We start from the raw sequence: 14,791 nt of genomic DNA, 5'->3' as shown, positions 1-14,791 counted from the left end.
GAGTCGGAGGATGATAACACTTATAGCCTTTTTTATTGTTAGCAACCCAATAAAGACACACCGGAGACCACATACATCAAGTTTACTTCACTAATGAGAGTAGACATGCACATACGCAATACACCCAAACACTTTCGGAGGAAGCTTTGATATAGAAACAAGAGAAACATGTTTTTGTAGCACATCAAACGGTGTCTGAAAATCAAGAACCCTACTTGGAACACGATTGATCAAATACACAGTAGTCAAAACAGCATGACCCCACAAATGATTAGGAACACATTTATCCAACATCAAGGAGTGAACAACCTCTATTATTTGATGATTCTTCCGTTCGGACACACCATTTTGTTGGGGTGTAAACGGAGTAGTCGTCTGGTGAATAATACCATGATCACGAAAATAGTATGCCAAAGTGTGATTCACATATTCTCCTCCATTATCAGACATAAAGACCTTAACTTTGGTCTGAAACTGAGTAGACACCATTGTACAAAATTCTTGAAGAAGTAACAGAACATCACTCTTATTCTTCATCAAGAACACCCAAGTTAACTGAGTACAATCATCAATAAAAGTAACAAACCAACAGAATCCATTAGAAGTAACTTTCGCCGGACCCCACACATCAGAATGTATCAAATCAAATGGCAAAGTAGCTTTAGAATCACTTACGAGAAAGGAAGCACGATGACTCTTAGCCATGACACATGTTTCACACTTGAACTCTGAATCACTACAAGTGCGAAAAAAAGAAGGAAATAGATGCTTCATATAACTGAATGATGGATGTCCCAATCGTTGATGCCATAACCAAATTTGATGTCTGTCATTCACTTTAGCACTTAAAACTTGATGATTATTTGAACCGGAAACAATAGTATCCTCTATAATCAAGATGTACAAACCCCCTATTCTTTTACCACGACCAATTATCTTTTGAGTTTGAATGTCTTGAAAATAACAATACGTATGGTAGAAGTGAGCAGAACAATATAAGGTATCAAGAAGTTTTCCAACCGACAAAAGATTGCACTTAACATCAGGAACAGGTAAAGCATGGACCAGTGATAAGGTTGGAGTCAGAGAGATAGTGCCTTCACCTTACACAGGGAAAGGTGCTCCATTTGCACTAGTAATATACGGTTCACGAACAGAGTCACATAACTCATCAAACACTCTAGGATCATTAGTCACATGATATGTGGCCCCAATATCAATTATCCATTTATTTGTTTTACCAGAACACTGAAGCAATCACTGTTCACAGCATTGTAGCAATCACTGTTTACGGCAATGTAGAGGATCACTGTTCATAAGCAAACCACTGTTCACGCACTGTAGCAAAGTGATGTACTGTAGTGCGACACTATTCATTTTTTTTTTCGCTAGGGAAATCACGAAAAATGTGGGCACAAAATTAAAGCACACAGGTCACCAAGAGCGAACTGCTCTGATGCCATATTAAACTAAACAAGGCAAATACCAATATTAAACTAAACGTGGTAAATACCAAAATTATATATGACAATATTGGGGAATTTCTTATATATTCATTAATCTCCAAAGTGGAGTATATATAGGAGTTACAATTGATATTACATATGTACTTCATCAATGTGGGACAATAAACTACTATTTACACTTTAACTAATATACAACTCGCAACACAAACTTGCAATCATATTTGGGGCTTCAAAACAGCCCCTAACTACTAAAAATTTAGTTACATATAATTCTCAAATAAAACCAAAAGTAAGACATGAGTTTGAGAAGATAAAACCGAGAGAATTTGACCGAGGCCTCCTCTTCTTTCCTTCCTTCCCCAATGCTACTTTTAAACCAATTCTTGCTGCATCATTTTCTTCTCCTTAACTCCCTACTAATAGCCATTTAGGGATGACAATAAGTGAGAGGAAATGGTAAAACAATTGTAACTCTTTGGGTAGCCTTTATGCCAATTACTCCATCTTAATCCTCATCTTTAATTCCATTCCCTTTTATATTTGAATAAGTGTCAGTTGAATTGTTCTTGGCTGCATCAGTTTTGGCTGCTAGATTTATTGGGTTTATTGCTTTCATTGCAGTTACAAACTGCTTAGCCTCTTGGTAACCCTTCAGTATTAAAACAGCCATAACTTATTCTAGACAAATGATATTAACAATCCGCAAAATGATACAGAAAATTGACATCCGTAGCTTCCCAAGCATATAAGGTTCATTCTCTAATTAATTCTGAGCTGTTCGTAACTTGCTTCCAAAGTCAGCTGATTTGTACATGCAATTTTGACGAATTTGTTACTTACAATCCCACTTGTGCTATTTTTCTTTTCTTTGCTTGACAAATCCTACAAAACACAAAAACAAAGTAAATAGCTCAAAATATAAAGAACTAACAAAGAAAAGACAAGTGAATTGAATGTAAAATATATATAAACATGAGCTTATCAAGTTTCTTCAAGCTCTACGGGAGTTCTGATGAGGTTATGTCGTCAACATAAACTGTAATGATCGCAAATCTGGAATGTGACTTCTTGATGAACATGCATGAGCATAATTCATTGTTCACATAACCCTGATTTGTCAGATATTCACTCAGACAGTCATACCACATCCGCCCGGATTATTTCAATCCATATAGTGATCTTCTCAATCTAATCAAGAGTGTGTTCCATGGTTTAGAACTATTTGAACCAATCAATGGAAGTTCTTTTGAAACTTTCATGTAGATTTTCGTATCTAGATCCCCATAGAGATACGCGATTACCAAGTCTATAAATTGCGTAATCAGTTTTTTGGAAAATATAAAACTGATAAGGTAGTGGAACGTTATGACGTCCCTTACGGGGGAATACATGTCCTCATAATCAATCTTAGGATGCTGAGAGAAGCCTTGCGCTATGAGGTGTGTTTTGTATCGCACTATTTCATTCTTTTTATTAAGCTTCCTCACAAAAACCCACTTGTACCCCACGGACGTCACATGTGATGGAGTATGAGCTACATGCCCAAACACCTTACGTTTCATAAGTGAATTAAGTTCGACCTAGATTGCTTGTTTCCAATTTGACCAATTCGTTCTACGTCGACATTCATCAACGGAACGTGGTTCAATGTCATCGCTAAGCATAATGTTGGAAACAACTGTATACGTGAATGCATCATCAACAATCATCTCATTCTGATTCCAAACTTCATCTAATACTGCGTAATGGACCAAAATCTCACGATTCTCGGGAGGCTGGTATGTCTCATCTAAGACATCACCGTAATCTAGAATAACCTCATGCGTTGGAACATATGAGTAAGCAATGGACGGGTTACTAGTTTGTGCCGTTTTCCTCTTTTGGGGTTGTGAATCCTTTGAACCAGAGGGTGTACCACGTTTTAGGGTAGGAACAAGTGATTGGCTAACCTTATCGAGCCGTATGGAAGATGAGGCCACCCCACCCTCGGGCACAATCCGGACTTCCAAGGTAGTGATACGACGTACGTTGAGTACGTGCATCCTTGTAGGTGCATTTACAGCGGGTATATGTGATCTTATCACTTTGCTAGATTAGTAAAATCATCCAGCATGCTTTGAATGATGCTCTGAAGATCTAGAATATGTCGCACTTCAGTATCAGACTGAGGGGTGTAGGGATCTAAATGAGACATAGTGGGAGTAATCCACGACAATTTATGACGTTCTACAGGAATGTTAGTGATCTTATCTCCCTATAACGACGAGAAGACTGTCTAATCAAAGTGACAATCTGCAAAATGAGTAATAAAGAGGTCTCATGTCAAGGGAACTAAATAGCAAATGAACCGACATAGATTCCTATTTTTCTCTAAAGACCTATTTTGGTACATAGTGGCGACACTATTGGCACATAGATTGTGCACCCAAACACACATAAATGTGAGACGTCAAACTCGTATCCAATAACTAACTGTAACGGTGAATGAGGTTACGTAACGATGGGCTTAAGGCGGACCAACATAGTTGCGTGCAATATTGCATAGCCCTAGGCAGATATTGGCAAGTTGGTTCGTATAACCAAAGTCCAAGTTATCGTTTAAAGACACTATGTGAAAACTTCTGCCAAGCTGTTTTAGGTGTGAACATAGGGTACAAGATGTTCAACTTCAATCCCAATAGACATGCAATAATCGTCAAAGGTTTGTGACCTAAACCCAAAATATCATGCTTTAGCAAACTTATATTTACTGAGATATTTATGAATATGATGTTTGAGCTATTGAGCTCTGATGAGATATATTTTGGAAAGATTATGTTCATGATTTTCTATGCTTACTTAGTGGTAATTGATACTATGTGCCTACGGGCGAATGATACTAATATATGGCTTTGGTCGGGCAATGTTGTGCCTTCGGGCGGAAGATATTTATATATGGCTTTGGTCGGGCGATGTAGTGCATTCGGGTAGTGCCTTTGGGCAGAAGATATTCATATATGGCTTCGATCGGGCGATGTAGTGCCTTCGGGCAGTGTCTTTGGGCGGAAGATATTCATATATGGCTTCGATCGGGTGATGTAGTGCCTTCGGGCGATTGTGAAATCACTACTAAGCACATTATATATGATATATGTTTTACGAAGGTTTTTATGGCATGCTATGGTTTTCGGAAGACCTATTACTTATTATGCTATATGAGTTTTCTAAACTGGGGGTTAGTATGTTAAAGAATAATTGTTTTAGTATTACTTATATATAAACTTGGTCCACTCATGTTTTGTTTTGTTCCCCCTCAAGACCTAGGAGCGAGGCATACAACCGGAGCTACAAGGCATTTCCATATCAGTGAATTTGTGTCATCCTCTCTGCGTAGGACATCTTTTGTAATAGCACTTTCTATTATTCCTTCTACTTGTACTTATAATTAGTTGTATGCTATGAACATGTCATGCATTATCACTTTTACATTGTTGGCAGTTGAATATTATATTTTATTAAGGTTTGTACTTGATTACTATATTGTGTTGTTACGTGAGAAATTTGTATGCATGTTTTACATGTTCTCAGCAAATGCATTCATAAAATGGCTTATGTCACCCTCGGGTGTCAGCCAACACGTGGCCATCTTGTTGTCATTCAGACACCGAGATTAGGGCATGTCACTTGTGGTGGGGCTTTCCGCCCCATTTCCACGACCACGACAGGGTTTCCGTCGGTTGTGGCTACTAGAATTAGTTGCATGCGCTTTAGGCAGAGTGTTCGAGTTAGTGGGTTGAGTTTGATGATTCCTCATCAAAAGCTGGTTCTACTTTTCAACGAGAAGTAAAACAGTTATCAAATCCAAAAATTTGGTGAACTTTTGTGCCCTAAATTGTTGCTGCAAGACAATATTGGTGGCATTAAAGGTTGAATAGGTATTCTCCAAGAGATCTTGTTCGGTTAAGTCTTGTTTATAGAACTTAATTAGTGATCGCATTCTACAAACTTCATAGCTGTATTCATTCACAAACTTAAAGTCTTGGAAGTGTAAATGATGCTAGTCATGTCTTGCTTCAGGCAAGTAAATGTCTTTCTGGTGATCAAAGCGATCAACTAGAGTGAGCCAGAGGGTGCCTGGATCCTCATCTGCGAGGTACTCGGTCTGCAGTGCATCATGGATGTGTTTGCGGATGAAGATCATATCAGTAACTTTCTAAGCTTCGTCGATGGATTCATCGTTGGTAGGTTCCTCCATTATAGCTCTAAGACTTTTTGCAGTAAGATGGAGCTTCACGTCTTGAACTCACTTTAGGTAGTTTCTTCCAGAGACTTCTAGAGTGGTGAAATCGAGCTTGTTCAAGTTCGACATGTCCCTAAAACAGAAAGTACAACAAGACGTGGTTAGTCATATGGAAAGCCATAGACATATATCGTTGAACATGCAGGTTCTATAGACATGTATTGGTTTAATTTAAGCATGAGATCTACGGGTTTCATGTGGTAAGTTTTGAATGAAAACTGCGAGTTTCAAAGGCACTAAATTTGAAACTACATGTTCAATTTAGTTATGAACGTTTAATTCATATATAAGGGTACCTGCAAGAACACATAAGACAATATACAATCAAGTGTAGTGAATTTGTGGATTGCTTCAGAAACCCAAGTGTGAGTGCATCGGGACTATGAAAGATAGTCAACGGTTCAAAGAAACGAAATAATTTATTGAATTGTTAATTGCCAAAAAGTGAACTTTAGGCCAATAATTTTGGATTAACTATCAGATTAATGGACTATTGGTCACTTTAATTAGGTCAATAGATCGTAACCATTCAGGTTTGACCGTACAAGCAAAAATAATAATAACATTCGAGTTAAAATTATAGAGAATGGCAAAAATGGCATTGCATTCGATAAACCATAGCCTAATATCGATAAACTTAGGTGTTGTGTCAGGGCTAGGCCCTAAAAGGGCTTAGTGGGCCACGTGTTGGCTACGGAGCAACCCAATTACGGCTACAGGTTACGGGCCAGAGGTTTTGGGATAGGCCTAGCAGCGCGAGGGAACATGGACCTAGCTTAGAAGCTAGAGGTGTATGTGCGAAGCCCAGCTGCGGGCTGGCTTCGATTTTGGGCTTGGGTGTGAGAAAACCAACCAAAAGGTTGGCTTCGGATTGCAGGCTAAGGCTAAGACAAAGCCCAGCTGCAGGCGGGCCAGGTCGTGCAAAACCCAACAAGGCTTTGAGGGCATGCTGGTGGACTCAGGGATTCAGGCTTGTATGGAGACCAACCTAGGCCGAGGCATGATGCTATGCAGTGGCGTCAAAACGACGCCGTCCTGGTGATGGAGTTGTTGCCAGCCATGTTGGCTCGTCGGTGCGGCGTGGAGACGCGGCTCAATCCCAATAGAAAAATATTTGTTGTACTAAAAAGAAAAATTCCTAGAACTTGAAAACTGATCAGATTGGACGAACTTCAGAATTGTACTCATTCACAGACTTGAATTTAATCACATAGATTTAATCAGTTCACAACCCACCACATAGCTCGTAAGGGGGATACTATTTGAATACACACTAAGGGGCAACCTAATATTCATTTCTTCATGTAAGTCGGAGTTGGCGCTACATGTATTCAACGAGTATCCCCTTATAAGCTATGTTGGATGTTTTGTGCATAGAATAAATCCAAAAAGAATTAAGAGGCGAAAATAAACAAGAGTATGATAAAGTGAAAAGTATTATCATGACCAACTAATGGAAACTGAAATTTTGTAGCCGAATTTCATACGAATCGTATACTTACCATGCAAAAGTAGCTTTTTTATTTGTGTGAAAATCATGGAAAAGTAGCTTGTGGTTAACGAGAGATTTTTTAGTGTACAGAATACGAATATGTACGTCATATGTTATTATACAAGTTGAGGGACACTTTATAAAAAAATTTCTTTCACTTTTATAATAACATATATATGATGTATTGTCCTATGCTTCAGATACATAAAAATCTTTCGTGATTAACGGAGGAGTATAGAAAGCTACTTTTGGATTGTGTCATATAAACTCACATGTTTCATTCCACAATAATTATATTTGCCTGCAAAGTCTTTCACGTGAGGAGCATAAAAACCTGGAAAATTCACACAAGTGATATTATCTTTCTTTATTGTTTTCATTTAAAAAGTGATATTATTATGTGAGGTATGTTTCAAGTAAAGAGGAAAATCAATGAAAATGCTTTTTTAAAATACTTTTTTTTTTCAAAAGTTTTTGGAGACACTTCTATTTGGTGTACACATCGAAATTCTTAAGAAAAATACAAACGCTTCACGTAAAGACACTTTAAGTGGAAGCACAGAACAAATATTTTTTCCAAACAACACTTCAATATTTTCAAATTAGAATAATTTTTAGCGTCTGTGGAACACTATTAGTTAATTTAAAATTACTTCTAAGCAAACCAAAGGTTTTTTTACAAGAAGAGAGCATTTGCATCATGATTCAATTGTGGGCCATTATATGATAAGAAAATTATTGGTGGAGATCACAGCTCTAACTAAAAGCGAAAAAAAAAATCATAATATAAGGGACACTAATCAATCTTTATGGAAAAGTGTGACGTGGTCTGAAGTGGCTAAAAGAACTAAAATGGAATGTTAGTTGAGCGTCTGATTAATTCCCAACCCATGTGCTGATTAAAAGAGGACAATCCTAAATGATATGCATTGTAATATATGAAATAATATGCATTGTGTATTCTATTATGGGGAGAGATTTTTTTTTTCATCTATCCAAATACAAACTGGTACATTACGTGTTATAATATAAGGTATTAGTGTATATTCACTTGTATTATGACACGTAACGTATCACTTTGTATTTCATATAATGAAAGAATAATACTTGCATTCACCTTTGGAGAGATGAACTCATTCTCCCACTTGCAAATAACATATTTTTACCATAAAAAAATTATAATCAGAAACGTCTAATTTCTTAATTTTCATTTGAAGGTTATCCGTACAAAAGAAAAATTCGAATCGAAAATCGTTTAATCATCTAAATGTATCAAATAAATAAACAATTCATTTTTAATATGTTACTTGGTGCATACACTGTCGCTTTATTTGACACATTTGTATAATTAAATAATCTCGTGTTCGAAAAATCTTTTTCTAGTAATAATCTTTAAATAAAAATTAAGAAATTGAATAACTCTGATTATAATATTTTACGGTAAAATAACATTATTTACAGGTAAAATTACATCAGGACGGAACGCAAGTATTATTTCTCATTAGGAGAAAAAGTACATTTCTGGTAGGCTTTGGGATATGCACCAAAAAATAGGTTTGCTGATAGAGAAAAATTTGTATTGAAAAAGAAAAGACTTTTTGCATATTCTGTGGTCCGTAAACACCCGATGGTAAATGTGTGCAGAGGCCTCAGACGCCTTCAGAAGACGCACTTAAACCTCTCTCTCTCTCTCTCTCTCTCTCTCTCTCTTATAAGCAGCTTTCTGCATACATCGAAGATGTGGAAGAGGACCTGAAGGAGAGCCTTTTGAGGTGACAAAGGTTTTATACTTTTGTGTTTTGGTGAATAGTAAGAAATATTTTATCTTTCACTGCATTTTCTTTGGGATGTATATTGATCTTGTTGGTATACGTGTTTATATTTTTCGCTTTGGGAGAGCGATATGATATACTGCTGGCTTTTCTGCTGCTTTTGAGCTTAATTATATGTGCATGCATGCCTTTGCCTGAATTGTGAAGTTTGTTGTTTTAGTTTTCACTCCCAAGAATTTCCCAGTTTTTGTTTCAGACGGTATTATTGCCTTTTTGTTTTTTTTTAACCTCTTCATTTTCTTAGAGATGGTGAAGATCTTATACTGTCTGTTGTTTATTTTATTTGCTTTAAGATTATTAGATCAAGGAAAGATGGTTGTGTTTAATTAGTAATTAATCTTGCAGAGTTGATTAATTGGATGGTGGTGGTTTAAAGCTGTGATCTGGAGCAGCAGTTCATAAGGACAGCAGCCCGAGAAAGGATGCCAAACCAGCTATGGTTTGCACTGCCAATGATTTGCAGGAGTGGAAAGATTTCCCAAAGGGCCTCAGAGTTCTTCTGCTTGATGGAGACACCACTTCTGCTTCCCAGATAAGATCAAAGCTTGAGGCAATGGATTATATTGGTTAGAGATTATTTCTTTCTTAGCAAAACAATTTTGTTTCCGAAATTAGAAACCTATTTAATTTCACTCTTTTCGCACTTGTTCATTAACATTCCAGGAGTATGCTGGTCCCCCTTTTCAAAAGCATCTCAATTATAATGCTTCTTTATATAGATGCATTCTTCAAATGTCGATTTGGATTTTAGTCGTATGGAACTTAGGAAGCTACATAGCCATGGAAGAAGAATCAATTTCTTGCAATTCTCAACACCACCATTGATTTTTTCCCTTCATTTTTTTTTAAAATTTTTTTTGGTTAAAGTTGAATGGTTGGATACTTGTTGGATTTAAAATAATGTAATTCTCTGAACTAAACTGATGTGTTGAATGCAGGGATAAAATTTATGAACTCATGCTGTTTAGATCTAAATAGCATATTTGCATATTTTACTATTGGTTTAACTTCTATGTTACTATACTGCTTTAGTTTAAAATTTAAATTGTTTGTTTCAATGTCTGCTTTATGTATACACATTTTGGGTAACATTATTGTGTTGATTGCAGTTACTGCATTCTGCAATGAAAACGAAGCATTGTCAGCATTTTCAAGCAACCCTGAAAGTTTCCATGTTGCAATTATTGAGGTAATGAACTTAAAACGAAACTATAACCTAATTATGCTACTTTCAGAGACGTTTTGATGACAAAAGCAACCCACTCTGTTCATTGGTCCCAGGTAAATGCAAACAATGGCCATTGGAGTTTCCAATTTCTTGAAACTGCTAAGGAGTTGCCTATCATTAGTAAGTGTAGAAAGTAATTCTAACCATTTTAAGTTCGCCACAAAATTGTGTTCTTGATTTCGTGATTTGTAGTTTGTTTCTTTTTTAGTTCTTCTAATGGTTTTGTCTGTTAACCTGCTTATAAACGTCTTTTGTGTTTTATTTGCTGAATCTGTATCCGAACTTTTAATAACAATTTAGATAATTAAATATTACTTTTATTTCTGATGTAAGCTGCCAAATTTTTCTTACAGTGACTTCAAACATTCATTGCCTGAGCACCATGATGAAGTGTATAGCGGTAAGCTATCTGCTCTAACCTCTTAATTGACCTTTCAATGGAACCGACATTTTTTTGGTTCAAGTTTAGCTCTGTGGTCTTAGAAGGTTCTAACTCCATTTCCTGTGAATCATATGTTGTCATGACGTTCCATTTTCAGCTTGGTGCAGTTGAATTTCTGCGGAAACCACTCTCTGAGGACAAACTTAGGAATATTTGGCAGCATGTGGTTCATAAGGTCCGTCGAGTATGGAAATGTTGTTTCAAGATCTACCACAAAGTATTATGCAATTCTTGCAAGCAGAAATTTTCTGATTTTGTATATCCTGAGCAGGCATTCAATGCAGGAGGAAGTGTCATCTCTGAAACGCTCAAGCCTGTCAAAGAATCACCAGTATCCATGGTGCAGCCCAAACAGGAAAATGAAGAACAGAACTGTAAAATCTCTAAAGAAACAGAAAATGTTCTGCGGGTCCATGAAAATGACCAAGAACAATCAGCAGGGTGTGATAAGTACCCAGCTCCTTCAACACCGCAGCTTAAACAAGTATCACGATTACTGGACCATGGAGATTGCCAAGATCAAATTAACTGCCTGTCAGAGAAGGAGAGTGGGGAGCATGACATTGAAACTAAATCAGTCGAAACTACTTGTAACAATCCAATTGATGAAGGGAATCTTCTCACAAGAGAACCTCATCATATGCTTAGGAAGACGGCGGTTAAAAAGGAAAATGTCTCAGGTGATGGGTCTAAGAGTGAGGTTAATATGTCCCGTCACCCGGATAATATAGACAGTGGTAATGATAATGGTGGTGCTGCTGAAAATCTGAGTAAAGCATCGGTTCCCAATTCTTCTAGCAAATCTAATCAGAAGAAGATGAAGGTACTCGATTTAACAGTCAAATCATGATAGATTGTTTGAGCTTTTTCAATTCGTACCCCGTACTGGTACAGACAACATTTATGTGTGTTGGTCATGCATTGATACACTAGTAGTCCTCTTGGAAAATTATTTATTTTATTTGTGCTCACTTCAATTATTGAGTACGTACAAGCACTTGAAGATTCTGAAAATCTTATTACATTTGCAATGTTATGTTTGGTTTCAGGTAGATTGGACATCCGAACTGCATAAGAAATTTGTGCAGGCAGTAGAGCAATTGGGTGTGGATCAAGCCATTCCTTCTCGAATACTAGATCTGATGAAAACTGAAGGTTTGACGAGGCATAATGTAGCAAGCCATCTCCAGGTGCGCATTTTTCTAATTCTTTGATAACCAATCATGTTCTGTTTCATTATAATCATTTTCTACCGAATCTCATGAATGGGATAAAATTTGTGTCCAAAAAACTTTTCTACCTGCCAATTAAGCATATATCATCTTATTGTTTGAAATTCTAAAGCTTCAAATCCTTGTTTTTTTTTTAGTGTTCATACCATATTTGGCATTCAGATTGTGACGGTGAGATGATTAATTAGTATTGATATTATGCGAGCAGAAATACCGCATGCATAAGAGGCACATCCTACCCAAGGAAGAAGACCGGAGATTGCTGCAGCCGCATCATACTAGAGATCCAATTCACCAGAGGAGTTATTATCCTTATAGTCACAGGCCTATCATGGCCTTCCCCCCGTATCATTACACCAATCCCACCCTATCAATGCCTCCAGCCTATCCAATGTGGGGATCACAACCACCTGCCAGCAGTCATCCGGCCACTGTCCAGATGTGGGGCCAACCTGGCTATCCCCACTCCCAGTGGCAACCATCAGATCAAAGTTGGCAGTACTGGAACCCTTATCCAGGGGTAATGCATTGTTCGTCATCTTCACAAGTAAATATATATAGTAGATATAATCTGTTTGTGTATCGTAAAATATGTTCAGCTAACATAAACCCTAAACCGTACAGTTACAAGCTGATGCATGGGGTTGCCCAGTAATGCCACCTGAACAAGGTGGCTATTCCCCCTATCCTCAAGTGAGTATGCCGATGAATTATGTTTCTACTACTCTTTGGTTATATACGTAATATATCTTCATAGGTGTAATTTCACTCTTTCGTTTGCAAATTGCAGAACACATCAGGTTTTCAAAATGCAGGAGGTCATGCAGTTGAAAACTGCCATGGTTACAGCATGCCACAAAACTCTTTCGACATTCATCCGGTAACACCACAAACGCAGATTCTTCGTTCATGCACATTGCTCTAAATTTTGACATTGCATCTAATTAAATTTAGTGAAAACCTTCGAGTTTCTACTGTGACACACACTTTCAAGGACAAGGCCTTGAATTTCTGTTCATTTTCTTGACTCAAATGCCCTTCCGCGTGAGGGGAATGGTATGTGATTGCTCACACGGTTAACCAACAGTAGTTTACCCGACATTGAAATTCGAAGTGGAAATTGTTCTTGAATTTCAATGTTTGATAAACAACTGTCGGTAAAATTTGAATTAAAGTATAGGTACAAAAAGTGAAATTTAGCCTTCAATTGCTATTTGTCCAATTGGTCGTCATTGTGTGAAAAGCATTATAAAAATCAAACTGAATAACATTGAAAAGCCACTCATTCAATTATATGATTGAGAACGACATTAGTTTGCACCAAAATAATGCTTATCCATATTGGCCAAACAGGTCGGTTGAATTTGGAGAATAACTACTCTGGTTTCAAATCACACACATGCATGCAAAATTAATTAATTTGACGGGATTAGTTATTGGCACTTCAAAATCGTTGTCTTGTATATGTTCTCAATCCTTTCAGTTGTTTCACTTTGAAAAAGTACAGAGAACTATTTTGAAGTGTCAGTAACAGCTCCAGCGCATATCTAACCACCAGGGTAATATATATGCTGCAGGCAGAAGAAGTTGTTGACAAGATTGTGAAGGAGGCAATGAGCAAGCCATGGCTACCCCTCCCTCTGGGCCTTAAGCCTCCTTCCACTGAAGGTGTACTAGCTGAGCTAACAAGGCAAGGCATCTGCAACATTCCTCAGATCAACGGCTCCAACACCCGCTGACGTCGCGGACCTTGTCCCATCCACAAGGCTAGTGTGGTGGTCCTCCTCTCACTTCACTCAGCCAAATCAAGTCGAGTCCATAACCATGTGTTCTGTCAAATTTTAACATGTATTGGACGCTTGATTTGTGAACGAGGACCATAGGGTGTAGAATTGAGCTTTTGACATTTGACAATTGGGATGGCCATGAACTGGCCACGTTTCCCTCCTCATGTGGAAATTATTCAAAATTGCTGATTGTAAATAGTTCCAGAAGATAAGGGCCACCTAGCGAGTTGGGTGTGCAACTTTTTTTTCTTTCTGATATGGGCTTTTCCGTGAGGTCCCTTTTCATGTTGTTAGGTCGGTCCTACTCCTACTACTTTCGTTTCATGTCTAATTAATAATGGAAGGCAGAGTTGTTTTCTCTGCCATCTGCCATTTTGCCATATGGGACTTGTGAATAGGATAACAACTCAGAAAACCTTAGTTGGAATGGCTGACTTGTGGTCCTTCTGTGATGTACATGAGCGCATTTTCGCTTACCGACCGTAAATTATAGCGTACGCTCATTATATGTTGTATTATTTGACACGTATCTTTCTACTTAACTGTAGTTTTTTTTTTTTTCTTTTTTTTTAAACTTGGAAAAGGAGCATCTGATATTAAAGTTAACCAAAATTGGTTGAAATGACATGTGTCAAATGATGTGTATGGTGAGCATACATTATAGTTATAGGGGTAAGTAGAAATGCTCCTTGACATACATGCTTTAGAAAAAGAAAAAGATAATTAGAAGTGATCCATTGTTCTGCCTAGGGTGCAAGCTGGATTTAAAACAACTACTATGATCAGGTAATTTCCAACAAGTAATTTCGTATAATCAAATGTGATATTTGAAATTGTAGATTCCGAAATACATAACGTTATTAATTAATATTGTTCGAATAAGCTCGAAGAGCAATTGGCATGACAATACATGATTGGCTCCTCGTGGCAAGCTCAATGTCGAGTCTTCGACTACTAGGGTAAGTAAAAGGGGTGTGATATTCACACACCATTTTTTACTTCTCACACCCTTCTAATTTTCGGCTGCAGGATT

The 14,791-nt window shown here is 37.4% G+C and overlaps 1 protein-coding gene across 7 annotated transcripts; it reads left to right on the top strand.

The window, feature by feature from the left end:
* Positions 1 to 8,754: 8,754 nt before the first annotated feature.
* LOC103436932 (two-component response regulator-like APRR2) lies at positions 8,755 to 14,138 on the top strand. 7 transcript variants are annotated; one of them, XM_008375385.4, is made up of 12 exons: positions 8,755 to 9,009; positions 9,415 to 9,635; positions 10,179 to 10,258; positions 10,351 to 10,417; positions 10,651 to 10,697; positions 10,837 to 10,914; positions 11,011 to 11,562; positions 11,789 to 11,929; positions 12,180 to 12,491; positions 12,596 to 12,664; positions 12,762 to 12,851; positions 13,549 to 14,138. In XM_008375385.4, the coding sequence occupies exons 2-12, from the start codon at positions 9,506 to 9,508 to the stop codon at positions 13,708 to 13,710; spliced, it is 1,728 nt and encodes a 575-aa protein (XP_008373607.3). In that variant the 5' UTR covers positions 8,755 to 9,009; positions 9,415 to 9,505; the 3' UTR covers positions 13,711 to 14,138. The 7 variants fall into 7 exon arrangements, with proteins under 7 accessions (XP_008373607.3, XP_070679497.1, XP_008373606.3 ...); XM_008375384.4 differs by having other exon boundaries at positions 8,771 to 9,046; XM_008375386.4 differs by having other exon boundaries at positions 8,856 to 9,018.
* Positions 14,139 to 14,791: the final 653 nt, after the last annotated feature.

Source organism: Malus domestica, chromosome 06 (genome assembly GCF_042453785.1).
Source record: "Malus domestica chromosome 06, GDT2T_hap1".
NCBI classification, from domain to species: Eukaryota; Viridiplantae; Streptophyta; class Magnoliopsida; order Rosales; family Rosaceae; genus Malus; species Malus domestica.
The sequence above is the reverse complement of the archived record's forward strand: the minus strand, read 5'-3'. Positions and strand labels throughout refer to the sequence as shown.